Source organism: Puma concolor, chromosome D1 (genome assembly GCF_028749965.1).
Source record: "Puma concolor isolate L17-30 chromosome D1, mPumCon1.1.hap2, whole genome shotgun sequence".
NCBI classification, from domain to species: domain Eukaryota; kingdom Metazoa; phylum Chordata; class Mammalia; order Carnivora; family Felidae; genus Puma; species Puma concolor.
This window is the reverse complement of record NC_141676.1, coordinates 116,136,670-116,164,080: the sequence shown is the minus strand read 5'-3', so window position 1 is coordinate 116,164,080 and position 27,411 is coordinate 116,136,670. Positions and strand designations below refer to the sequence as shown.

Genomic DNA, 27,411 nt, shown 5'->3' with positions numbered 1-27,411 from the left:
TGCACTGATACTGTGGAGCCTACTTGGGATCTCTCTCTCCCTCTCTCTCTGCCCCTCCCCTACTCGCACTCTCCCTCTCTCTCTCTCAAAATAAACATTAAAAATAAATAAAAATAAATTCTGGCACGCCAATTCAAACTTGATGTTTTGTGAGTGCAACGAAATGTCAGTATATTTATTCAAAGAAAATTGATCGCCTATGTTGCCAAACGTAAAAACTAAGGAAACTTTAAATTAGGAGTGTCAAGTTCCCACTCCTAATACTTAATGTTACTCAATAAAGTACTTTTCAGGAAAACTGTACACAAAATACTTATCTTTTAAATTCTATTTTTAGCATATTTTAGTTTAATCTTTTGGTTTTTATTATTCTACTTTCTTCATTAGACATTTATCATGTTAAATCTGAGTCTTTCAGGGTGCCTGGGTGGCTCAGTTGAGCATCTGATTTAAGCTCAGGTCATGATCCCCTGGTTTGTGAGTTCGAACTCCACATCCAGCTTGCCATCAGCACAGAGCCTGCTTCGGATCCTCTGTCCCTCTCTCCATCTGCCCCTCCCCTGCTAACTCCCTCTCTCAAAATAAATAAATTTTTTAAAAAGATATTAAAAATATAATAAAAATTTAAAAGTATGTTTCTATAAAGAAAATCTTTTAGCCTTCAGATGTAAAAATAAAAAGCAGATGGTAAGAGAGAATAGTTTTCCAAGTAGTCATATAGACATGTGTCTTCCAAAAGAAGCCTAATTAATTGAAAATAATGTCTTCATAAATGTTTGAGTCATGAAACTTAGATAACCATAAATCCAAGCTAGCAAGTTTGAGATTAGGAAATTAACCTGTGCTGAGGAATTAGGATTAGGGGTCAACTGCCGTACTCACGCACCTGCACTTCCTCTGGGCGCCACCCCTTTCCCCAGGGATGCGGACGGCAGAGACGGGTCCCCTCCCCTGTCCCTCCAGCCGGCAGCATGTCCCCGCCCCCTGCGCGCGGCTCCGCCTCCACCCCACCTAGCCCCGTCCCCAGCCTCCCCTACGCGACTCCGCTCCATCCCGCCCCCTCCGAGTGGCCCCGCCCCACCTCACTTAGCCCCGCCCCCTGCCTCCTTCGCTTGACCCCGCACCTGCCCCGCACCCGCCGTGAGCCTGGACTCTTTGCCCCCAGCAACCGTATAGTCCCTCTCCCGAACAGAGCCTGTACTCCTCCGCCCAGCTCCGCCGCTGTCCCACTTCGCCGCGCTCCCGCTCCGCTTCGCCCCGCCCCCGCCGCGAGACTGGCCTCCCCGCCGTGCCTGGTCCCGGGCCTCCTCCGCGTGGCCCCTTCCCCGCCCCACCTCGCCCCGCTCCCACCAACCGCAGAGCCCCGACCCAATCACAGACTTGACTACTCGCGTGGCTCCTCCCCAACCAACGCCTCACTTCGCCCCGCCCCCGCCACGAGCCTGGCTTCCTTCCCCGGAAGAACCGCGTAGCCGCGCCCCCGCAGCGCCGGGCTGACACCCCACCCCCCGCCTCCGCGTCTCCATGGAAACGGTACGCACTAAAGCCGAGTGAGGAGCGCGATGGCGGCCGGGGAGCCGAGGGATTTGGGCAGCTACTACTTCAGATTCCTGCCTCAGAGAACCTTCCAGTGTCTGAGCACCCAGGAGACCACCAGCCGGCTCCGCCAGTGGTGAGAGGGCGAGGGCGGGGCGGGCCGGCCGCGAGCGCGCCCTGCCGCCGGGCCCGCGCTGACCTTCCTCCCGCCCCCGCCGCAGGTCCATGCTGGGCAGAGTCGCGGCTCAGGCGTTCGGCTTCGACCAGACGTTCCAGGCCTATCGCAAGGACGACTTCGTCATGGTTGGTGCGCGGGACGAAGAGGCGCCCGGGCGTCCGCCGACTGAGCTGCGGCCCCGCCCGGGCTGGGGTCTGCGTGCGCGGCGGCGTGGGGACGCGCGCCAGCCGGGACTTGTCCTTACGGACCCCGGCGTTCCGGCCCACCCCCGGGTGTCCCGGCCCCCCCGGCATCCCCCAGTGCCCCGCCCCCCGTGTCCCTGCGTTCCCCCAGTTCCCCGGCCCCACACCCCCCGGTGTCCCGGCCCCGTCCCCGTGCCCTGGCCTCCCCCGGTGCCCCGCCACCCGCGTCCCTGCGGTCTCCCAGTGCCCCGGCCGCCCACCACCCCGCCCCCGCTGCCCCGCCGCGGGGTCCTCCGCGTACCCCGACTTGGCTTCAGAGGACTTCTGGGAACTTCAGTGGGCTCCCGGAGTCAAAGCGCTCCTGTGACTGCTCCCCCGCACGTGCACACAGGGGGTTCCGGGGGGAGCACTCGGCCGGCCGGCTCTCCGCAGTGACCTGCTGGAAGGGGCAGCTTGGAAAGAGGGGGACACATAAGAGAACAAGTTCTGGTGCATTCCTTAAAATTCAGTCACGTTATTTGAAATCCGGTTTTTCCCTCGCCAGCTGGACGGCGTTGACGTCTGCGGTCTGTGACGCTGTGCGTCCTGCGGCCCCGCGGCCGCTGATGGAGGGCCGCCGCGGGCTGACGGTCCTCCGCGTACCTGCCTGCGGCCGGCCGGCCGGGCGGGGGGCTGGGCCGGGGCTTCGCGCAGAACTGCACGCGCCCGCCTGGCTTGATGCGGGGAACTTCCCGCCTTTTTTTTGTTTGTTCGGTTTTTTTTTTTTTTTTTTTTTTTTTTTTGGCCGAGGGGTCAGAGGAGGTTTACAAAAGGCCAGCCACTTGAGATGGGCACTGAAACGTGAGCAGGAGATTGTCAGGTAGACAAAGTCGGGGGATGTTAGACGGGTGGGACCATATTTTGCACCTTGTGTGCCTCCCAGAAGAGTTTGGGCTTTATCTAGCTACTGAAGAGTCACTGAAAGTTTTTCGAGAAGATCGTAAACTTTAAACTACCGAGGTCACCCTGGCAGAAATGTGGAGCATAGATTGTTAGGACTGAGTCTGGAATCAGTGACACCAGACAAAACCGCTGTCATAGGACACCCTGAATTAGGGCAGCAGCACCGGGAGGCCTGGACGGACGTTTCGGAGAAAGGCAGTACTCCAGGACTAATAAGATACTGAGAATAAGGCAGAAGGGGAGTGAGTGTAGGATGAGCGAATGTCTGAGTTGGTTGACTGGAGTGGTAGATGATGCCGTTAAAGCCCTAGAAAATGCAAAAGAAGAAGGAAAACGAGTTCATCTTTAGGCATGTTGAACTTGAAGTGCATGCAAGTGGTGGGATCCTAGACTGTTGAATCTGAGATCTTGCTTTGTCAAGAGCGAGCTCTGGGCTCAGTATGCAGTGTTGGCATCCTCACCACGGGACTAGGGATAAGGGGGGAAAGAAGCAATTTATAGAGCTTTCTTTCTTTTTTTTTTTTTTTTTTTAATTTTTTTTTTCAACGTTTATTTATTTTTGGGACAGAGAGAGACAGAGCATGAACGGGGGAGGGGCAGAGAGAGAGGGAGACACAGAATCGGAAACAGGCTCCAGGCTCTGAGCCATCAGCCCAGAGCCTGACGCGGGGCTCTAACTCACGGACCGCGAGATCGTGACCTGGCTGAAGTCGGACGCTTAACCGACTGCGCCACCCAGGCGCCCCAAGCTTTCTAAAGGTCTGCCAACATCTCTGCTCACGCCTCATGACCTCATAACACAGAGACTAGGCGGTGCAGACTTTTAGCTGAGCACATTGCCATCCCAAATAAAATTGGATTCCTTAAGGAAGAAGAAGGGAATGGATACTGGATCAGAAACCAGCAATCTGCTAGATTTCATGTGTGGCATAGAATAGACGTACATTTAACATTCTATGTTATAGAAAATAATATATCAATTTAGAAATACTTTTTTAACGCTCACATTTTCTGAAACAAGTAAGTTTAATCTTTACATGCATTTTGATATTCGTATCTTTGTTATCCTGTAACTTGTTTGGGAATCATGTAATATTTTCCCAAAGCACATCAGCTTTCCTAAAGTTGAGATACAGAGAATTCCTTCTAATGCCCCACTGGAAATTCTATAACATACCCAAAATACCATGTGCATCTATTAGGACAGGGCTTTTTTTAAATTATTATTATTATTCTTTCGGTGCATAATTAACCCCAACAGCATAATGATTCTCGTGTTGCTTTATGTGAGGGGCCTTTATGAAGACTTATTTCCATTGGCTCTAGGTCACTTCACTGCAGGTCACTTAGCCTGCGTCCATTTATAATGGCATATAAAATGTAATTGTAAGTTGATACTCCCTCCCCCCAGGGATAATTACTAAATCTGAATTAAATTTCTCCTTGTACTGATTTTTGCAGAAGACATCTAAAAGGCATTCAAAATCAGTATTAACTGAGGTTAACTCCAGCTTATATTTCTTTTCAAAGCGTATATTATAGAAATTAAGATGATTGTGGGGCACTTGGGCCACTCAGTTAAGCTTCTGACTCTTGATTTCAGGTTGGGTCATGATCTCACTGTTCGTAGGTTTGAGCCCCACTTTGGGCTCCGTGCACACGGTGCAGAACGTGCTTGGGATTCTCTCTGTCCTTTCTCTGCCCCTCCCATGCTCTCTCTTTCTCTCAAAATAGCTGAAATAAACTTTAAAAGAAAATAAAATGTTAAATAAAGATAATTGCACAAACACTCTTTAGCTTGAATGTATAAAGTTATCAACTTGCCTTTTTTTTTTTTTTTTCCTGAGGAGTAGTTTTGGGGAAAATATTTTTTTCTTTTTTGTGATTGGGCATAGATGATACCTGTGAAGTGTTTACCTTCCACCACTAGAATGTAAACTCCGTGGCACAGGAACTTGTGTGTGTCATGCTGTAGGTATTCAGAGATACTTGCGGAACATATTAATCTTCACCCTGCACACCTGGTCCTCTTCACTGTTCCCTTTCTCATGAAATGACATTCATTCTGTCCAGTTTCTCATGCATCATCTGTGGTTCCTCCCTCGCCCTTTGTCCTTTGTCCTCCTAAACGGTCGTTGAGGCCATTCACTTCTCTACCTCCCCCTTGCTATCATCTTGACTGATGTGAACATCAGATCTTCCTGGATTACAGCAGTACCTTCCCTTCTACCTATTCTCTTAATAACCCTTCAGCTCATTTTCCACGCTGCTGCCAGAATCATGGTAAAAAATAGGACTGATTTAAGCTCTTTCTTTGCTTACATCTGTTCAGGGTGTTCTTACTACCCTTAGATCACAAATACTCATGAGGGGCGCCTGGGTGGCTCGGTCCATTGAGCGTCCAACGTTGGTTCAGGTCATGATCTCATGGTTCATGAGTTCGAGCCCCACGTCAGTCTCTGTGCTGACATCTCGGAACCTGGAACCAGCTTCAGATTCTGTGTCGCCCTCTCTCTGCCCCTCCCCTGCTCACGCTCTCTCGCTCTCTCTCTCTCTCTCTCAAAAATAGACATTAAAAAAATAATAAATAAAAATAAAATAAAATCGTCCTTCCCCGATCAAGTGAGAGTTTACTACAGTTGTTTTAGAAATTAATTCTTGATATTGTTTGTAATACAGTTTCTAACTTATTCCCCTCAAATTTGTATTTTAGGCTTTTTTTAAAGACCCAAATGTTATTCCTAATTTGAAGTTACTTTCAGATTCTTCTGGACAATGGATTACATTAGGTAAGTAAAACATATTTTTATCTTTTCAGATGATGATTTTATTATTATAACAAAATTTTGCCTTTGGAATTTTCATTATTAAAATACACATTGTGAATAATGACTCACCTGTTTGATAACGTCAAGGTCAAACATGATGAGCTGTGCCAGGCCTGCCCTGCGTCTTTCTCCTGGGGGCCCACTGCTCCTGTCCTGGCACGGCACAGGAGCACCAGTTCTCTTTTCATTCATTGGGAAAGTATTTATTGTGTGTCTCCCATGGACTCTGCTCGATGCAGGGAACAGTGAGGTGAACACAAGAAAATGATGCTCAAGAAACTGGTTGATATGTAAAAAAAAAAAAAAAAAATAGTGCGAGGGGTGCCTGGGGAGGCTGAGTCGGGTGAGCGTTCGACTTCAGCTCAGGTCATAATCTCACAGGATGTGGGTTCGAGCCCCACATCTGGCTTTGCGCTGACAGCACGGAGTCTGCTTCAGATTCTGTCTCCCTCTCTCTACCCCTCTGCCGCTCGCACACGTGTTCTCTCTCTGTCTCTCTCAAAAATAAAAACATGAAAAAAAAATAGTGCAATAATGTGCTACCATAGCAGTAGGAGCAAAAGGAGGAGAGTGTCAGGTAGAGTTCTGCTGATGTGAGGGTGTTTGAGCAAAAGCATTCAGGGCAGGGCAGCGGATTTCTGACCGAGGAAGTGGCCATTCATGGAATGTTCATAAAATAACATACAAAGTCATGGAAGAGAGTCTTAAAATCTCAAAAAGAAAATTTTATCTATGTAATAATTTCATAGTACCTTGAAACATAGGTAGGAATCTTTAAGCAAAATTACCCAAACAATAGCACTCAAATCTCTTAAATAACTCTCAGGTTAAGGAGTAAACCAGAGAGTTAATAGAAGAGTGTTTTGAAAACAAAAACATGACCACTATATTTTAAATGTTAGTTTGAAGTGTCTTAACAATAGAACCAGTCATTCTTCCACTTAGGAGGAAAATCTGGTTAATAATGTGGGTTTGTGCTTAAGAAAAATGTAAGTGGATTTTAAATTAGATGGGGTTGTTTTGGTAAATTCCTACATTGCATGTTCATGGAATTCTAGTAGTCTTACACAAAAATGACTTTGCCGAAAGTATTACTCAAGAATGAGATTTGTGACGTTAGAATTAGTAGGTCACATTTTATTGCTTTTGGCTAAAAACCACTGTAAAATTTATAGAGCAAAAAGCTGGTACAGGGTGATCTTCAGAATACTTTCAGAGTTAGACTGACTCTCTGAGCAAATGTACTTACAGGTTCAAAGTCTTCAGAAGGAAATAATCACAGGCACGTAGCAAAGAGTTTATGAAACTTTTACAGTAACTTCAGTCAATTCTTTTACAAAAATAACGTTCGTTGAGAAAAGTTCAATCTTCCCCCGTACTGACAAACAGTACTGACTTTTTTCTGATTTTTAAAAAACGCATTGCAAAAAGAGAGGTTCTAAAATTCCACATGTGCCTGGCAGAATCAATTAGAAGTACTCTGAAAAATTGGGCAAAAGAGGTAGCACTCTACTTCGGAAGTAGAAGTTTCTAGGGGATTGCTGTACTCTTCCATTAGCTTGTTTTGTATCTCCTACCAGCTTTTCTGTTTCTGATGTATCAGCCGTCTTCTCCAATTTTCCTCTGAGGGCCAGCTGTTAAAATAAACAGCTTTTGAAAATGAGAGAAAAGATTGGGGCGCCTGGGTGGCGCAGTCGGTTAAGCGTCCGACTTCAGCCAGGTCACGATCTCACGGTCCGTGAGTTCGAGCCCCGCGTCAGGCTCTGGGCTGATGGCTCGGAGCCTGGAGCCTGTTTCCGATTCTGTGTCTCCCTCTCTCTCTGCCCCTCCCCCGTTCATGCTCTGTCTCTGTCTGTCCCATAAATAAATAAAAACGTTGAAAAAAAAATTAAAAAAAAAAAAGAAAATGAGAGAAAAGACATTCTTGTAGCAAGTGAACCAGTGGTAAAGAGTGTGGTGAAGGATCCCCCTCACTGCTGCCCTCACCTGGGCCTGGACTGCCAGGGCTTTCTGCCGCGGTCCCTGTCTCCCAGATGCTGCAGCCCTCCTCATACAGACACACTGTGCCCTTTTTTGGGTGACATATAATGGATGCTTCCTATGTGCTTAGTTAAGGGCATTATATTCATTAAATCCTTTAAATGGCTTTTTTTTTTCAATTCATTTTTGAGAGAGCGCAAGAAAGACGGCAAAGAGAGAGGAACAGAGGATCCGAAGGGGCTCTGTGCCGACAGCAGCAAGCCTGATGTGGGGCTTGAACTCACAAGCCACGAAATCATGACCTGAGCCAAAGCGGTATGCTTGACTGAGCCATCCACATGCCCCCATTACCTCTTTTAATTCTCAGACCAACTCAGAGAGGTATTATTATACCTATGTCCCAAATGAAGAGTCAGATTCATGAGCTAAATAATTTGCAGTTTTGCACAGCTGGCCGGACTCCAGAATTCAAGGTCTTGACCACTACACTATCCTGTCTCTGCCATTTCAGCATTAATGAAGTTGTCAGAAAACACCAATTTGGACACCAAGTAAATAGACACCTGTGTATTATGCTGATATCAAGGGGAAAAAATACATTCTTAACTTTGTATGTGATCATAGCAGTGCATCACATGTCTTATAAATGGTGGAGACATGATTTTACCATATTTTCTGCCTAACAGATAGCATGTGCTATGGACTCAATTGTGGCCCCCCGCCCCCGCCAAGTTCTTATGTTGAAGCTTTAACCCCCAATGTTACTGTATTTGAAGATGAGGCCTGGGGCGCCTGGGTGACTCAGTCGGTTGAGCGTCCAACTTCGGCTCAAGTCATGATCTCGCGGTTTGTGGGTTTGAGCCCCGTGTCGGGCTCTGTGCTCACAGCTCGGAGCCTGCAGCCTGCTCCAGATTCTGTGTCTCCCTCTCTCTCTACCCCTCCCCTGCTTGCACTCTGTGTCTCTCCCTCTCAAAACTAAATACATATTTAAAAAAAATTTTTTTTTAAAGATGAGGCCTTTGGGAGCTAATTAGGTTTAGACTACATCTCAAGCAGCCCTTCTGATGGGATGAATGCCCTTACATCAAGAGAAAGAGATCCCAGAGCTCTCTGCCATGTGCCGACAGCCAAGAAGGCAGCCGTCTGCAAGTCAGGAAGAGAGCCTTTACCGGGAGCCAAATCAGCTGGTGCCTTGGTTTTTGGGCTTCCCAGCCTGCAGAACTGTGAGACATAAACGTCTGTTGTTTAAACCACCCAGTCTGATATTCTGTGATAGCCGCCTAAGCAGACTGACAGATTTTGGTCCCGAGAAGTGGAATGTTTCTGTAACATGCCTAAAAAGGTTAGAAGTGGCTGTGAAACTGCATCACGGGTGTTGGTGGAAGAGTTTTGAGGTGCATGCTAGCCCAGATACACGGATGTTAAGCTTGATTCTAGTGAGGTCTCACACAGAAATGAGGACCTTGTTATCAGAAAGTGGAGGAAAGACAATCCATAAAATGCCTGAGAACTTGGCTGAACTATGTTCTGGTGTTTTGGGGAAGGTAGAATTTGCAAGTGATGAAATTATATATTTAGCTGGGACGTGTCTAAACAAACTATTGTAGGAGCAGCTTGGTTCTTCCCGAACGTTTGTAATAAAGTAGGAAAGGAAAGAGACAGATTGAAGAAGGATTCGTTAAGGAACCAGAGCTTGAAGATTTGGCAAATTCTCAGCCTTTTCATATTGTAAAAAATGGGAGAGATTCTTTTGAAGAGAACAAATATGGCTGGGCAACCATTTGATAAAGAGAGCATGTGTGTAATTCATGGACTTAATCAGCCATTTCAACAGAAGCCAGAGTTACACTGGGGATTGTACTGGCAAAGACACTGCCGGTTTGAACTAAAGGGGACAGAAACGAGACAAAATGAAGGCTGTCAGACCTCTTAGATCCCACGGGACCAGATGATAGAGCCATTTGGCTGACACATGGCCGTTCTGCAGGAGAAGAGAAGAAGGACTAAAAGGCAGTTCAGAGATCATCGGGGCCACCCTCGGTTTCAGGAACACACTGTGCCTTTTGCGGGAGAACCTCAGAGGCTGGGCCACCGCCCCAGCGGGTCTGGAAGACAGAGCATTGAACCAAAGATGATTATTCTTGAGGCTTAAAGTCTAATGAAATTTGCCTTGCCAAGTTTAGGCTTGCTTGGGACCATCACCCCTTGTTTTCTGTTTCTCCCTTTTGGAATGAAGATGTCTCTCCTCTGCCTGTCTCACCATTGTATTTGGAAGCATGTCACTTGTCTGGATTCACAGGGTCACAGATGGAGAGGAATTTTGCCCCAGGATGAGGTGTACCTCCCTCTTACCTGTATCTGATTTAGGTGATATGTAGGTGAGATTTTGGACTTTAGATTTTAGCATTGATGCAGGAATGAGCTAAGACTTTTGGGGCTGTTAGGATAGAATAAACACGTTTTGCATGTGAGAAGGACATGAATTGGGGGTGTGGGTACCAGGGGCAGAATGCTTTGGACTGAATTGTGTCCTTTCAGAATTGATTTGACAGAAGTCCTAACCCCACCCATGACTTCCTCTAACCCTAATTACTTCTCAAAGGCCCCATCTCGAAATACCATTACATTGTGGTATTTCAATATATTAATTTTGGAGGAACACAGTTCAGTCCCTTGCAAATGCTATTTCTATGCCTCGGAGTACATGGTTTGAATTTAATTACCTTATCTTACCAACCCAACCCTCCTGCCACTCCCTAAATCAGAGCTAGAGTCATTTATTAGGATGGCATGTTGCCGGGGGGCCTGGGTGGCTCAGTCAGTAGAGCATCTGACTTTGGTTCAGGTCATGATCTCATGGTTCGTGGGTTCGAGCCCCGCATTGGGCTCTGTGCTGACAGCTCGGAGCCTGGAACCTGCTTCAGATTCTGTGTCCCCCTCTCTCCCCGCCCCACCCCTGCTTGTGCTCGGTCTCTGTCTTTCAAAAATGAAGAAACATTAAAAAAAAATTTTTTTTAAAGAATGGCACGTTGCCCAGTGTCAGTCCCTCATCCTGTGGCCACCAACCCGTCTTTGAAGACCGTCTGGCTCTATACTGCTCTAGTTCTTTGTTCTTGCAGTGCTCACAACTCTTCTGTCACTTTCTGTGGTCTCTTGTCCCTTTAATCCCCCACAGGATTTTTTCCCCTGAAACAAAAGGATCTTTTCCTAGAAGTGTAGTTTTCGAAATTACTGAAGCATACACAGTTCCTGTCTCCAGACGCCCACTGCGCGTCCACACAAGGCCAGCTCGAGCCCAGAACAAGTGGCAGGTGCTCGCAGGACTCCAGGTGGGCAACCAGAAGGAAAAGCGCAGATCATCACCAGCCTCACTCATCTCAAGCTCGAGCTGCTTCCGGCGTAAATACCGAACAAGCGTATCAGGGAGAGGTCACACCACGGGCCCCCACACCTCGGTGTGCTGTTCTAGGGAGAACTTTGAACAAAGAAGACCACCACCTCTTTATATCTGAATGTGTGTGTGGATATGAGTGCATGAGAGAGAAATGGAGAGAAACTGAGGCAATAATAAATGTTCATTTTAGTCTTTGTGTCTTTCTGTAATTGAGAAGAACCTCTAGTAATGGAAAATCCATTCCTAAAGGACACATTTAGGAAGTAAGTTTGGGGTGGGGAAGGTATGCGGGGAAAAACTCGAGCTACAAGACGAAAATAGACAAAACATCATGGTCACAAATTTCTCTAATTCCAAACTTGTCATAACTTGATTAGGGCCTGGTTTGAAACTTACCTTGACTTGGAAAAGCTGGTTTTGGGTCATAAACACTGTAAATGAGATCACAAGGGAGAAATTGCTTATTGGAGAGAAGAAATTTCAAGACATCCTCAGGACTTTACAAACAGCCATTACTTAACATTAATTAAAGTTTTTGTAATACAAATTATAAAGCATTGAGCACAATATAAATCCAAAGTCACACAAAGTAGTTCCAATGCTTTTATAGGCGATTCTGATATGTGGATTAAAACTGATGTAAGAATCCCCTACTACACGAAAAATGATTTCATTTTCAGACATTTTCTAATTTACATACTCTAGGGCTGAAATGGTGAAATTTTGTTACAGACTTTTAGTGATTAATAAAAATGAACAAACAGCAAACTAAGAATTTAATAAGATCCCTAATGTGTCCTTTAAATATACCAAAATATATGCCCTATTTGACTACTTAGAATCCCTGCATTGTAATACTTGTTTTGGAAATAATTGAGAATAATAAGTTTATATTCTATAAAATTTTTTTCAGGATCTGAAGTGAAAAAAATTGAAGCCACAAATGTTCCTTGTACACAGCTTTCAATGTCATTTTTTCGTCGGTTATATGATGAAGATATTGTACGCGATGATGGACATATCATTAAGTGTTTAGATTCTTTTTGTGATCCCTTTCCTATATCTGATGAATTACGAAAAGTAAGTATAGATTTTTAAAATTTCATAATAGAATTTTATTTCAGGAAATGCTTAATGTCAAAAACTTTTACCTATGTAAAATACCTAAAATACCTTTTATCAATTATTAATGATCAGTAATATCAGTTACATTGGTAGATTTTTTTCTTGGATGGGACTTTTACTGTCAACTGAACTATCTGTGTATTTCAGTAGTTCTCAACCAGATGCTACTAACAGTCATGCATAGAGGCCAGAGATGTTGCTAAACATCATGCTGTGGGCAGGACAGCCCCCCACAACAGAGTTCTCTGCCCCAAAATTTCAATAGTGCTAAGGCCGAGAAGCCCTGACCTGCTTAACTCATGGCTATTTTTCTTCGATATGGGGCTCTTAACATATCAAATGACTATTTAAAAATATCCCTGTTGTAAAAGAATCGTTCTGTCTCACAGCTGAGATCAAAAAAGCCATTTTAGGGGCGCCTAGGTGGCTCAGTTAAGCGTCCAACTCTTGGTTTCGACTCAGGTCATGAGCTTGTGGTTTGTGGGTTCGAGCCCCACATCGAGCTCCACACTGACTGTCTGGAACCTACTTGGGATTCTCTCTCTCCCACCTGCCCCCATCCCTCCCTTACTCACACTCTCTCTCTCTCTCTCTCTCTCAAAATAAATAAACTTTTTAAAAAACCATTCAATTAACTAATTTTTTTTTAGCAAGAGGTGTATTGAATCAGAAGACATAGATTATTTAGCTAATTCCTGAGTTATTATTTATAAGATAGTAACTAAGCAAATCATTCAATATCTTGAGCCCCAAGATCTTATCTGTACAACATAGAGATTAAAATTCCCATTCTATCTTGTTGAAACTGTTGAGATATGAGTTGAGAGAGCATTTAAATATACTTTTTAAAAAGTGTGACATGTTAAAATGAAATGCATTATTATCATCATTATTTTATTTATAGAGAGAGCAAGAGCAACTGGGAGAGAGGCAGAGGGAGAGAGAGAGCATCTCAAGTAGGCTCCATGTTCAGCACAGAACCCAACACAGGGCCCCATCTCATGACCTAATCCAAAATCAAGATCATGACCTGAGCCGAAATCAAGAATCGGACACTCAATTGACTGAGCCACCCAGGCGCCCCTTATTATCATTAAATTATGGAGATAAAGTATTTACCAAATGGACAAAAATTAGGGCTTTCAGGGGCACCTGGGTGGCTCATTCGGTTAAGCTGCTGACTTCAGCTCAGGTCTTGATCTCGTGGTCCGAGAGTTAGAGCCCCGTGCCAGTGTCTGTGCTGACAGCTCAGATTCTGTGTCTCCCTGTCTCTCTGCCCCTCCCCTGCTTGCACTCTGTCTTTCTCTCTCTCAAAAATAAATAAACATTAAAAAAAAATTAGGGCCTTCAGGGGCTCCTGGCTGGCTCAGTCGATGGAGCGGGCAACTCTTGATCTCAGGATTATGAGTTCAAGCCCCACATTGGGTGTAGAGATTATTAAAAAAAAAAAAATAAAGCTTTGGTATCAAATAGACATAGATTCAAATACAGGCTCAGCCACTTAATAACTGTGGTACTTAGCCTCATTTTTTTCATCTATAAAATAAGAATGATGCAAGAATCATGTGAGGGGCCCCATGTTGCTCAGTCGGTTAAGGTCATGATCTCACAGTTCATGGATTCGAGCTCTGTGCTGACAGCTCGGAGCCTGCTTGAGATTCTCTGTCTCCATCTGTCTGCCCCTCTCCCACTCGACTTTGTCTCTCTCTCTCAAAAAAAAAAAAAAAATTATGTGAGATAATGCACTTAAAGTGTTTAGCCCAATGCCTAGTATTTAGTAAGCTTTCAGTAATAGTAATGACTAGCCACTAATTACTATTATTCTACATTTAGGAGATGTCGCTATGTGTAAGTTGAATAAGGAGATGTATAAGTTGAATTTATTGTAAATCCAGATGGGAATGACCTAGGGAAGCCCCTGACACACCATTCTGGACATAGACATCTTGTCTGTAGGAGACCGGGGAGGCATCCAGCCAGTCTCTGCGTTCTTCTACACCAACAGAACACCTCGAAGAACCCTTAGTTGAAGAAGACAATCAAATTGCTCATTGAGGATGTCCAAACACAACTGAGGAGACTATATATAGTTGCTCTGTAGTTAGGTGGTATGTATAACACAAGATAAGCACCGTACCTTGGGGATCTGATAATTTCTACTCTTCCTTACCAAAGACTGGAAATTAACCTCTACAAAGTGTCTAGTCTAGTCTGGGTCTTCTTCCTTTTGGGGCACTATGTCAGCTCTTCTTATCTGTCCCCGATCTCTGCTGGCACATGTACCTCTCTATCACAAGGCCCTGCCCCCTAATTTCAGAGAGCTCACCCTCACTTATACTGAGAGCATTGGCAACGGACTTTTCGAGAGACGGATGCGCCTTCTCTGCTCTGCTGCTTGTCGTCTGGTTTTCTTTTTTTAATTTTTTTTTAGAATTTATTCATTTTTGAGAGAGAGAGAGAGGGAGCATGAGTGGCAGAGGGGCAGAGAGAGTGGGAGACGCAGAATCTGAAGCAGGTTCCAGGCTCTGAGCTGTGTGCTGACAGCTCAGAGCCCGACGCGGGGCTCAAACTCACGGACCGTGAGATCATGACCTGAGCTGAAGTCGGACGCTCGACCGCCTGAGCCCCCCAGGCTCCCCTCTGCTGCTGGTCTTCTTTACTTCCATGCGTAGCCCTTGAATTCAGGAAGTACCCACACTGTTTTTCTGTCGCCCTGTGGCGACAAGCAAGGTGTTAACTTGGTTGCTTTCTGGCTGAAAAAATAAATCAATAAATAACCTCCAGCCTTAGCCTGAACTGAAAAGGGCCCTCCGCCATGCAGCAGGACCGAGCCCGTCACACCGCCTCACTGAGGCCTGCCGATAACCACCTTCCGCAGGCGGCTCACAAGTCTGGCTCCTTAACCACATTGCACACCTCCTCCCTGAGGGCCCCATGTGGAAGCACACGGGGAGATCAGCCGCAGGTGGGTCCCACTTCCACATTTATTCCCCAAATATTTTTATTTCTGTCATTTTTACACTGCGCAGCCTAATCAGTTCAGTAACCAGAGTGCTCATGCGAGGAATGCGTTCATTCGTCATTCCTGAGAGCTTTAGTCGCTCTTGTGTTAAGCCAAATCTTTAGGTAGCTACAAACTCAGGCTTCAATATCACATCATTTCCTTAGAGAGAGAGAGAGAGAGAGAGAAGGAGGGAAGCAGGCAAGGAGGGGAGATGGGCCAAGCCGTATGTGTGGCACACCCAGGGAGTAATAAACTGTAAACCACTTCCCCTCACCTTTTACTGCGTGTGACTTTGGCTTTCATAAACTCATTGTAAGTAACCTGCACACTGGCAACACCACAGAGTTTATTTTAAGTGCCTCTTTTATGCTGACCTTGTGATGAATATTCATTTGAGATTGGGGTAAATCAAATGTGAAGCTTGATCAGGTTTCCTAATTTAAGTGCACTTCTTGCTACTAGACAGTGATTTTGTATAACTCCTATTTCCCTCCTTTACCTGTTTGGTAGTGTTAGTGTTATGTACAATTTTTACAGCATTCCGACTCCTTGTTGTATGTATTTTCTTTCCCACTTTGTTTCTTGGTTACAGGTTTTTGCCTTTTACTTTTCGTACCGTGTCGGTATTTTACTGTTAGCTACTTCACATTCTTTTTACAAGCAGGTGGAGTATAAACAACTCAATAAAAGAAATGTGTGTTATGGTTTACATTCGTCACCTTGTCCGTATCTACCGCAATCGAGTTAATCAGTTGTGTGGAACGGCCAATGGTATAAGAAACCCTCCCACGTCCGACCCTGTCGTGCTGTTTTCTGAAAGAGGTGGTGAAGTCTCCAGAGAGCAAGAGTCAGTATAGATGGGTGATGTGTAGGATGATATTATTAGGGGACAGCAGGAAAAGAGGCGGTTATGATGGTCCACTCACCTGAATAGTTCAAAATGGAGTAATGGGGGTGGGCCGGGGCAGGGGTGGTAAGGAAAGTGGTCATCCAGAAGTGCAGGGGTAGGGCTTAGAAAATGAGGGCCAGCTTCCAGACTGAAGCAAAGGCTACAGACCTTCTGGGATGGAGAAGTTTCTCCATTTATTTATGGTTCCTTGTTTCCAAATAAGATTTAAGGTGACTCAGCACTAAAATTGCAGTAGTGCTAAAGCCATTACTAAAGATACAAATTAGAACGAAGGTATAAAGGGGAAGAGGAGGAGATTAGATTTACTCCTTTAACTGAGCATCAGTACCTAATGGTAACATGGGGGGAAAGTGAGTGCAGGTCTCACCGATTACTCTTTCTGGTTGTTCAGGATTGGTTGTCGACATAGGCCTAGGATCATTTGTAAGTTCATAAATGGAAACTTTTGCAAACAAAACTTAGAGCCTTAAATCATGCTAGATTAAGATGAATTTTATCATTTTCCATAGGTTTTGCTAGTGGAAGACTCAGAAAAATATGAAATATTTAGCCAAGCTGATAGAGAAGAGTTCCTGTTTTGTCTTTTCAAACATCTTTGCCTTGGTGGAGCCCTTTGTCAGTATGAAGATGTGCTTAATCCGTATCTGGAAACAACAAAGCTTATCTATAAAGATCTAGTGAGGTAATGTTGCTAGATTACAGTCGGTAAATCTCTGGTTAACGGAGTGCATTGTTTAACTGTGCTGGGCTCGCCTAGCGTCTCTTGGGTCCTGTTGACGCCAATCATCAAAGCGTGTGAGAACAGCACCGCTTCGAACCCCTTTTCCGGCCTCTCCCTTCTCCTCCAGGTTGGGACATGGTCACATCTCCCTGACTCTCTTTAGCACCCAGTTCCCGGCTCTCATCTGACTGTGCTTCCTTCCCCATCCAACGGATTACTCGCTCCATGCCTGCTTAGCGGCCGACTTACCCCAGATCTTCTATCACATTCTCCCCAGGTTCCTGTCGTGCTTACCCCAGGTCTTCTGTCACACTTATCCCAGGCATCCTGTCACGTTTACCTCAGATCTCCTGTCACACTTACCTTGAGTCCCCTGTCACCTCACCCCAGGTCTGCTGTCACACTTACCCCAAGCCTCCTATCACATCAGTTTCCTATCACACTTAACCCAGGCCTCCTGTCACACTTATCCCAGGCGTCCTCTCACATTTACCCCAGATCTCCTGTCACACTTACCCCAGGTTCCTGTCACAGATACCTAGGTCTCCTGTCCACTCACCCAGGTCTCATGTCACATTTAGCACAGGTCTCATTTCACATTTACCACCAGTCTCATGTCACCTTTACCCCAGGTCTCCTGTCACAATTACCCCAGGTCTCCTTTCACATTTACCTCAGATTTCCTGTCATATTTACCCCAGGTGTCCTCTCAAATTTATTTCAGGTCTCCTGTCACCACATCCCAGGTGTACTACCCTTTTACCTCAGGGCTCCTTCACACTACCCAAGGTTCCTCTCATACTTACCGCAGGTCTCCTGTCACATTTACCCCAGGTCTCCTGTCACATTCACCCCAGGTCTGATGTCACTTTTACCTCAGGTCTCCTGTCATATTACCCCATGTCTCCTGTCACACTTATCGCAGATCTCCTGTCACATTCACCACAGCCTTGATGTCACTTTTACCTCAGGTCTCCTATCACACCTACCCAGGGCTCCTGTCCCATTTACCACAGGAATCCTGTCACACTTACCCCAGATGTCCTGTGCATTTACCACAGGTCTCTTGTCGTATTTACCCCAGGTCTCCTGTCACATTCTCCCCAGGTCTCCTATCATATTTACCCAGGTTTCCCGTCACACTTACCCAGGTCTCCTGTCACATTCACCCCAGGTCTGATGTCGCTTTTACCTCAGGTCTCCTACCACACTTACCCCAGGTTCCTGTCACACTTACCCTAGGTCTCCTTTCACACTTATCCCAGGTCTTGGGTCACACTTACCCCAGGTCTTCTGTCACACTTACTTAAGGCCTCCTGTCACACTTACCCAGGTCTCCTGCCACACTTAACCCAGGCCTCCTGTCACACTTATCCCAGGCGTCCTCTCACATTTACCTCAGATCTCCTGTCACACTTACCCCAGGTTCCTGTCACAGATACCTTGGTCTCCTGTCCAGTCACCCAGGTCTCATGTCACATTTAGCACAGGTCTCATTTCACATTTACCACCAGTCTCATGTCACCTTTACCCCAGGTCTCCTGTCACACTCACCCCAGGTCTCCTGTCACAATTACCCCAGGTCTCCTTTCACATTTACCCCAGATTTCCTGTCATATTTGCCCCAAGTGTCCTCTCAAATTTACCTCAGGTCTCCTGTCACACTTACCCCAGGTTCCTCTCACACTTACTACAGGTCTCTTGTCATATTTACCCCAGGTCTCCTGTCACATTCTCCCCAGGTCTGATGTCGCTTTTACCTCAGGTCTCCTATCACACTTACCCCAGGTTCCTGTCACACTTACCCTAGGTCTCCTTTCACACTTATCCCAGGTCTTGGGTCACACTTACCCCAGGTCTCCTGCCACACTTAACCCAGGCCTCCTGTCACACTTATCCCAGGCGTCCTCTCACATTTACCTCAGACCTCCTGTCACAGTTACCCCAGGTTCCTGTCACAGATACCTCGGTCTCCTGTCCACTCACCCGGGTCTCATGTCACATTTAGCACAGGTCTCATTTCACATTTACCACCAGTCTCATGTCACCTTTACCCCAGGTCTCCTGTCACACTCACCCCAGGTCTCTTGTCACACTCACCTCAGGTCTCCTGTCATGTTGGCCCCAGGTCTCTCTTCACACTTCTCCTAGATTTCCTGTCACACCCACCCCAGAACTCCTGTTATACTTACCCCAGGTCTCCTGTGACATTTACCCCAGGTCTCTTTTCACATTTCAGGAGAACACAAGATTCCTCAGGTTGTGTAAATTTGCTTGACTAATAGTAGAACAATTACCTTTTTTGTAAAGAGGTGGAAAGATTTTTATCTAGGCATAAACTTTACATTTTTAAGTTAATTCTAAATTCCAGGTTTGCTTAGGTGATCCACTAGTTCTGTTTTTCTCTCTTTGAAGATCTAATTGGTATAAAAACTTTATAATCATTTATTTATACTTTGGGTTGGGCTTTTCAGTGATGAAGATATTGGATCATGTCTGTAGGCAAAAGGGATAGGAACAAGTGAAAGCAGAGTTTAGTTACAAAATTTTGCTTTAATCGGAAAAAAACAGAATTAGCTTGTCGTAAAACTCTCGATCGTTACTTGCACTCAGCATCTCAAATCTCACTTCTGCTCTGTGTGTCATTCAGCTGTGTGACAACTACGTGATATAGTTATTTCACTTCATTCTTTTTCTTATATAGTTTTTTTTAAGTTGATTTATTTTGAGAAAGAGAGAGAGAGTGGGGGAGGAGGAGAGAGAGAGGAGAGAGAGACTCCCAAGCAGGCTCCTCGCTGTCAGCTCAGAGCCGGAGGCAAGGCTGGAACCCATGAACCGCGAGATCATAACCTGAGCCAAAACCGAGAGTCAGACGCTTAACTGCTTGAGCCACCCAGGGGCCCCTCTGATACGGTTTTAAAAACAAAAATTATTTCTTTAATTTGCCTCTGATTTTTGTGGAAAAGTTACTCTGCCAATACGTAAAGATTGTCCAAAAAAATGTTAGAAACAGAATTTGAGAAAAACATATACATACTCACATCCAAAACATTCTGTCCTTATATTCAGCTCGTGAAAACCCGTAGGCCTGCTTCCAGCACTCCCTGCAGATACTCTGTGGTACACCTAGTCTCACACACACGCGCGCGCGCGCACCGCTGCCACGACATTGTGTTGTACTTCACTGGCCACACGAACGTGTGGAATTCGTCACCATCGTGTGCTATGCAAGAGGAGATTCCGCTGGAGGTGTCTGAAACAGAAGTAACTTTAGAACCTAAACACTGAAGAAACTGTCTTCCCTGACCTCCCCTGTCCTGGATTCTCATCTGTGACTCTCTTCCACACTGCTTGGGTGCTAAGTGAAACTATGGCTCCAGGGTTAACGGCCACTGGTAAAATGAGTGGTCAGAATTCACGGCATCCAACAGAAAGAAGAGAAGCACACCCTCAGAATCCCTTAGGCGGGCAACCGACAAGTGTTAATACTGTGCACAGAACTCCGCCAGGCTCCGAAGAGACTACAAGAGGAGCATCAGATAGCCCTTGACCTTAAGGAAATTATAAGAAACTAACATATTAAGTAATAGTTTAGAAGGTTTTTATAAGGAAAAATTGTTATGAAATCAAATGTTCGATTTTTTATAGGCAAATGTTTGCAGCTCCTGATACTGTAATAAATGCCCCAGAAGTTGAAAAGAGGACATTACTAGGGTGGCTGTGTTAGGGAAGTCTTGATGGAATGCGGTCCCCAAGAGCCAGCAGAGAGGGCGGCCCGTCCCCTGTCCAGGGGAGACACGCACGTCACTGGTCTGCCATTCCAGGGGACGCTGAGAAGGAACCAGCCCAATTACAGCATTACTCTTATTTGAGAACCATTAACTCTTTCTCATGATGACCCAAGTTGAAGCATGCTGATGAATTTCTCTGCTAAGTGCGGAGGAGATGTGAAATTGTCTTCCCAAAACAACTTTAGAAGAAAATTATGATTAGAATAAATATTCGCTTAAGATGGCTGAAGTGCCAGTGCAAAGCAACTGAACGGGCTGAATGATCAGAGTCCCTTCGGAGCCATGCCGGTTTGCTTGTCACTCGCACTGCCTCTGGCTTTTCTAGCTGGTTGTGCTGATTTGGGTCAGAGGCGGTGGCATTTGGTCAAGGTGAGGGTGCAGGGTGGATCGGTGTCGCTCCTCGGGAGGAATGCACGTGTAGGGGAAGCACCCGTGGACCTCCAGCAGTTGTCAGTACCTTGTCATCCTGAGCCAGCCACATTTCCAGACAAGTCACTTGTACAAGCCAAGTTAACCGGCAAGGATATTGTTTTTTCCTGTCCCGTTACTTGAATTTTGGGTGTTTACACATCTTTTAGGAGAACGTCTGCTATCTTTTAATTGTACACGCAGTAGCTGCTTTACATTATCTAACCTGCCCTTGCAGAGAAACGTCATCACTAATCTGCTCCAGAAAAGACGTGCATCCCTTATGTGTGTCCGTGTTGGAGGTACGTCACAGAGCTTGATTTTAGTGGTCTCTGGCTCAAACCAAAGGGTGAGAACATTCTGAAGATATGTTTTCCCTCATCCGTTATTACAAGTCCCATAAAATACCCTTTTGAAACGTTCTGGAAAGTGCCTTCTTTTCAAGGATTATGGTTCTTTTAAATAATAGGTAATACTTTAGAGTCGGTTCATTAGAGAGTAAATATGACCAGTTGTTTCATTACATTTGAAAAATGTCTACGCAGAAATAATTCTGTAGTTACTAATGGAAGCCTTTGTCTTTTCTGCTGTCAATATTAAACACAGGCTCCGATCAAAGTTTTTGGAGAGGTTTTCCAAACTGCGTATCTGCCTGAGATGTGAAATGTTATTATTTAAACTGTGAGGCTTAGATTATGGCCCTCAAATGCTAATTAAGCAGTGGGATTCTTATTTCTTTTTTTTTTTAAGTTTATTCATTTATTTTGAGAGAGAAAGAGAGCGGGAGAGGGGCAGAGAGAGAGAGAGAATCCCAAGCAGGCTCCGCACTGTCATCACAGAGCCCGACGCTGGGCTCAAACTCCAGAGCTATGAGATCATGCCCAGAGCTCAAATCAAGAGTTGGTCACTTAACCAACTGAGCCACCCAGGAACCAACTTCTAATAATGTTCAAATGGTAGTTTCTTCGGTAAGTAGTACACTACAGTACATGTATGTGTTAAGTGATTGTTCAATGAAGTGTCAAACACTAAATTTTCTCCTCAGTTTATTTGGTAAGTACAAACTTTCACAAGGGTTGGTCTAGGTTGTTTTTGTTTTTGTTTTTTACTGGGCTAATTTACATGCAGTAAAGTGAACAAATTATAGTGGACCTACAGCTTAGTGAATTTTTATATATTTATACCCGTATCACCATCTCCAGATCAACACTTAAAATCGATATAACCATAGGTATGTTCTGTAGTTTGGTTTGGGTGGTTATGTAGGTGTGTGCAGTATAAATGTTTTATATGGAGTGACTATGGTTACCCCTTGGATAAGCACAGAACTTCAAATATAGTCTTCAGTTTTTAAGCAGTATATGTTAAGTGTTTAGAGAAATAAAATGACCTTAATCCATGTCGTAGAAGGATATGGAAATTAATTGCATGATTTCTGCAGATAAAAGCTGCCTAAAAAAACCAAAAACTGCCCAAGAACTTTTAACCCTGACATGGCTCAGGTCTGCCCATTCCAGTAGGTGCGCAAACACACACACACACACACACACACACACACTGGACACAGTCCCCCTTCGTTCTCCTCCTGGCCCACCTCACTCTTTCATATGTAGTGAAGGAGAAAGATGCTTGCACCTAGTGAAGTGAGGAAGGGGCCAGCTTCCTTTCAATGTGATGTCCCCCTGTCACCCAGGAGGACTGCCTGTGGTGCACATCTGCTGGATTGGAGGCAGGGGATGAGCGGTTGAGACCTAGGGAAAGGACCTGGATGGACGCTGTGTCACCTGGAGTCTATTCCCAGAAATACCACTTTCAGCTGGAATGTCTTTAATGTCTCGTTTAACTTCTCTGGCCCTGCTGTCTCTAAACCTGGTAAAGTCGTGCCCAACAGCCTCATGGGGCTGTGTGGTCTTTATATGAAGGAAGTCATATGAAGGTATTTTGCAGATGGTAAAGCATTAGGAAGGGAACATGTGTGCATCGCTTTCTGTAGCTTGTTCCTTCCCTCTCTGTGCTTCCGCTCTGTGCTGCCGCAGGGAATCTTGTGGGGGAGAGTAACTGAAAGAGAGGTACTGAAAGAAAATAATTTTAATATGATATCATTTAATAGTACATCATTTAACAAATAGTTTTCACATACCTTATCCCACTCGATTCTCACATAATTCCAGAAAGAACCATAGTATGCCCAGTTGACGTGTGAGGAAATTGGTGTTCAGAAAGGTTTATCTTTCCCAAAATGAACCAACAAATCAGTGCCAGAGCTGGCGTGTTGTTTACGTTGTTGAATTCTGTAGTTGCACTTTTGCCTACCCTTTACCGCTGCCTACACTTCAGTCGGACTTTTATCAGTTCTTATTTTTCTGATAATTGTCTCTGGCTTGGGAAACATTCATCCTGAGTCTCGGTCAGACCTCAAATATTCTAACTGTAAAATTACCTGTTCTGCAGTTCTCCATCCTGGGGTAAAACTGCGGGTCCGTCCTTTTCAAACCATTTGAGTCGGATAGTGTGTATTTCTATATTATGTATGCATAAGAACACCCGCATACTAAAGGGATCAGGATTCTAAATGTATTATGCCAAACACTAAAAATAGGCGGGGGGGGGGGGGGGGGTGCGCCTGGGTGGCTCAGTCAGGTAAGCATCTGACTTCAGCTCAGGTCTTGATCTCACGGTCTGTGGGTTCGAGCTCCACGTCGGGCTCTTTGCTGACAGCTCAGAGCCTGGAGCCTGCTTCAGATTCTGTGTCTCCCTCTCTGTCTCTCTGCCCCTCTCCTGCTCATGCTCTGTCTCTCTCTTTCTCTCAAAACTGAATAAACATTTAAAAAAAATGTAGGGGTACCTAGGTGGCTCAGTTAAGCGCCTGACTTCAGCTCAGGTCATGATCTCACGGTTCGTGGGTTTGAGCCTCGGATCGGGCTCTGTGCTGAACACTTGCTGGGAGCCTAGAGCCTGCTTCGGGTTCTGTGTCTCCCCCTCTCTCTGCCCCTCCCCCGCTCATGCTCTCTCAAAAATGAATAAACGTTAATAAACAAAAATAAATGTATTATGTAAATGCTTGTTATATTTAAAATGTATCCCTTCCCCCCCCCCCCCCATTTTAGTGTTCGAAAGAACCCTCAAACCAAGAAAATACAAATTACCTCTTCCATCTTTAAAGTTACGGCATACGTAAGTGTTGAAGGGGAATTTGCAACCAATCAATTTAATCACTGGGTATTAACAGGGTTGTTACAATGGGAGTTAGCAACTAGTGCAATGTTATGTCTGGGAGAAAAGATGATGGATGATATTTAGTGTTTTTGTCAAAATTAGAAGTTGATAAGTTACGCTTTTATTTGGAGAGCCATACAAATGTCCCCCCTGGCCTCTTTTCTGTTGTCCCTGTCTAATAATAGTCCGTCCTTATTTAAGAGCGAAATGTGTGACTCAGATGCAGAACACATTCTCTAGCTTGTCGGACCGTAGCTTCTAGGGCAGATAAGTAAGGATGTTGTAAATGTCTGTATATCACAGAATCTGATGCTTGAATTCTAGTGTCATATAAGAGATTGTTAGCACATTTGAAGCAGTTTCTAAGTATCTTTATTCAGTCACTTAACAAATACTATTAAGTGCCGGTTGTGTATCCCCCGCCGTGTTGGGCATTTTGTGGTGATAAACAAAAGAAACAAAGTTGCTTCCCTCATAGTATGTAAAGATCACATTCTAAAGGAAAGCAAAGATAGAAGAAAATTGCAAAACAATTTTTTGCAATATTAGCACTTTAAAAGCACTTTTTCAAAAGAGAAGATTTCCTTTTAGACTATAAGTTCCTTAAGGTCGAGAATTATATGCATTTGTATTGTACATATGTACTGTTAGCCCAGTAGACTGCTGTCAGTAAATATTTTAAAGTATCAGATAATTACCAATTTAATTGTCAAAGATTTGATGTAAGTTTCATGACATTTTAGCAGAAATATATAGTAGTTAAATATGTTGATTATTACTTACATGCAATTGTAGGCTAAATAACCTAGGTTTATCTTTTTCAGGATTCCGCTGGCATGTGCTACCCTTCAACAAAGTCTCATGAACAGACATTTTCTTACTTTCTTGTGGATCCGATCAGGCGTCATGTTCATGTTCTATACCACTGTTACGGTGTGGGGGAAATGTCTTAACAGTATTCTTTCAGATTCTCGATTTTACTGTTTTTACCAGTTTTTTATTTTGACGTCATTTTATAGGTAAACCTCTCCTTTGCCAGTTAATTTCAGTAAAATGTGGAGAAGCCGCATGGAACAGAAGGACACGGTACAAGATGCCTGTCTTTAAATCTGCCTCGAGTGGTAGCATAGGGACCGAACTCCATCCCTGCCACGGCCGACACCAATGTGGTTGTGGACAATTTACAGAAAGATACAAGGAACTAAAAATCCAGTCCGTATTTGTCGCATTAGGATTCAAGTAAGGCCTCGATTTTCCACGTATTTTATTTTAGAAGCGAATTAATTGTAGCTTGAAACTGTGGCAGAAAACTGACCATCTCTCCGCTGATCATTATTATCAACTGTTAGCTTTTCAAATTTGAGTTTCATTTCATTGCATTTCTTCATTGCATAAAGATTTACACGTCCAGGGGTGTAAAATGCATAACAATTCCTTTGCTTCGTTTGTCCCAGTTAAAATCCTCAATAAAAAAAGTCATGTTCTGAAAGTAATCATGTTCTGAAGTCTTTTAGCACATAATAAATTACCTCTGCGGCTGCCCCACAGCTGGCCGAGGATCCACCTCTGAACAGAGTTGCCCCGATGGTCTTACTGAGGTGGCAAGAGAGGAAAGAGCGGGTCTCTTAGGCTACATTCTCCTGTTTCCTCATTACTTTCCAAGAATGAATATATAACTTAGGTTTCCTTCATGGTAAAAATGACCAACCTGTACCCAGAGGAACAGAGAGCCTGCGAGAAATGTTGGGACTTTGAGGAGAGGCGAGTTTGGAGTCTGTGTTTGTGTGTCGTAAGGACAAGAGTGATGACCTTGGATTTGTGCCTGTGGATTTACCTGAAAAGCGGCCACCAATTAGCTAGAGACTTCGGGGGGAGACGGGTTGTGTCACCTGTGATGCCCAGCCCAGTGCTTGGCATATTCCGCGTCTACTGGGCGAATATTTTCCAGACATGTTCATGACATCCACAGATATTTTTTAAACCGTGTAAGAAAAGTCAGATTGAGAACTGAAGTGTCGCACCCGTCCTGCCCTACCACACAGACCCTACAACCTGGGGACTCTCCCTCAATCACCAGGTCAGCCAGTCAATGATTCTGTCTGTGCATCAGCTCCGTGCAAGGTGCGCCGTCCCTGAGCCCAGTCGTGAAGGTTGTCTGTCAGAGCGTGTCCCCAGACGGGGATTGCGGCCTGAATCCAGAGATGGAAGACGGCAGCGTGAACTGGGCCTGGGAGGGCCTCAGTCTGGGGTTCCACAGCACCGGGGCGGGGGTGGGGGAGTCTCAGCAACAGAGAAGAGCCTTCCCCCCGACTCCCACCCTGTGTGGGGAGGCGTGATGTGGTGGGTGTTGGAGCCTGGCACTGGGACAAAAGTCCAGGACTCACAGATGGGCTGGTCTTCTCTCTGCTGTAGAGGTGGGGGTGCAAAATACCTTTGAAGAAAGATTGCTTCATTGTTTGGGGATAACCACTTTAATGATCTATCTGTGATTATGCAAGTCATCTCCATGGGGGTATAATAGCATCCCACTAAAGAATGTGGGCTGAGCAGTCAGATTGCCTGGCTTCTGAATTCTGCCCGGACTTGCTGTGTGACTTTGGGCTCACTAAAACTTCTCTGTGCCTGAGTTGTCTCATCTGTAAAGTGGGGAAAATAATAGGACTCCTTCATAGGTTATTGTGAAAATTGTTAGAATAGTGCCAAGCACATAGTTTGAGTGTGAATTTTGGCTCTTTTCATTCTCTATTGAGGAATATGAAAAAATCAGGAGCTAAACTGTCTGCATAACAATGTAAAAAGCTGTCTTTCTTAAGTTCAGAATTGCTTTTCTTTTTTAAATTTTTATTTACTTTTGAGAGACAGAGAGACAGAGCACAAGCCGGGGAAGGGACAGAGAGAGAGGGAGACACAGAATCCAAAGCAGGCTCCAGGCTCCAAGCTGTCAGCACAGAGCCCGACGTGGGGCTTGAACTCACGAGCAGTGAGATCATGACCTGAGCCGAAGTCTGACGCTCAGCCGACTGAGCCACCCAGGCACCCCTGTAATTGTTTTTTTATAGGTTATATTATTATTAACTCGACTAGATATGATATAAAGGGTGGGAACACTAGTTTTCCCCACTCTGGGCCCCAGAGAATGTAGAGGACATAAGCTTGTACTCCCAAGAATTTCTCTGGCAGCATTTTGCACACTTAG

At 45.0% G+C, this 27,411-nt stretch overlaps 1 protein-coding gene across 5 annotated transcripts; it reads left to right on the top strand.

Moving 5' to 3' along the window:
• The first annotated feature begins 1,211 nt into the window (after window positions 1–1,211).
• On the top strand, window positions 1,212–25,706 carry CFAP300 (cilia and flagella associated protein 300). Of its 5 annotated transcripts, none has more exons than XM_086679287.1 (7): window positions 1,212–1,672; window positions 1,758–1,839; window positions 5,552–5,627; window positions 11,954–12,120; window positions 16,589–16,756; window positions 24,107–24,173; window positions 25,040–25,181. In XM_086679287.1, the coding sequence occupies exons 1-6, from the start codon at window positions 1,563–1,565 to the stop codon at window positions 24,158–24,160; spliced, it is 657 nt and encodes a 218-aa protein (XP_086535413.1). In that variant the 5' UTR covers window positions 1,212–1,562; the 3' UTR covers window positions 24,161–24,173; window positions 25,040–25,181. The 5 variants fall into 5 exon arrangements, with proteins under 5 accessions (XP_086535413.1, XP_086535412.1, XP_086535411.1 ...); XM_086679283.1 differs by having other exon boundaries at window positions 1,240–1,672; window positions 16,589–16,761; window positions 25,040–25,190; XM_086679286.1 differs by lacking the exon at window positions 24,107–24,173 and having other exon boundaries at window positions 1,217–1,672; window positions 16,589–16,761; window positions 25,040–25,706.
• The last annotated feature ends 1,705 nt before the right edge of the window (window positions 25,707–27,411 follow it).

Excerpts from the sequence above, each read along its gene's own strand:
- CFAP300 (XM_086679286.1), top strand. The coding sequence starts at position 1,563 with ATGGCGGCCGGGGAGCCGAGGGATTTGGGCAGCTACTACTTCAGATTC. Across the intron at positions 5,628-11,953 it reads TGGACAATGGATTACATTAG|GATCTGAAGTGAAAAAAATT; the intron begins GTAAGTAAAACA and ends AATTTTTTTCAG. Across the intron at positions 12,121-16,588 it reads TATCTGATGAATTACGAAAA|GTTTTGCTAGTGGAAGACTC; the intron begins GTAAGTATAGAT and ends CATTTTCCATAG.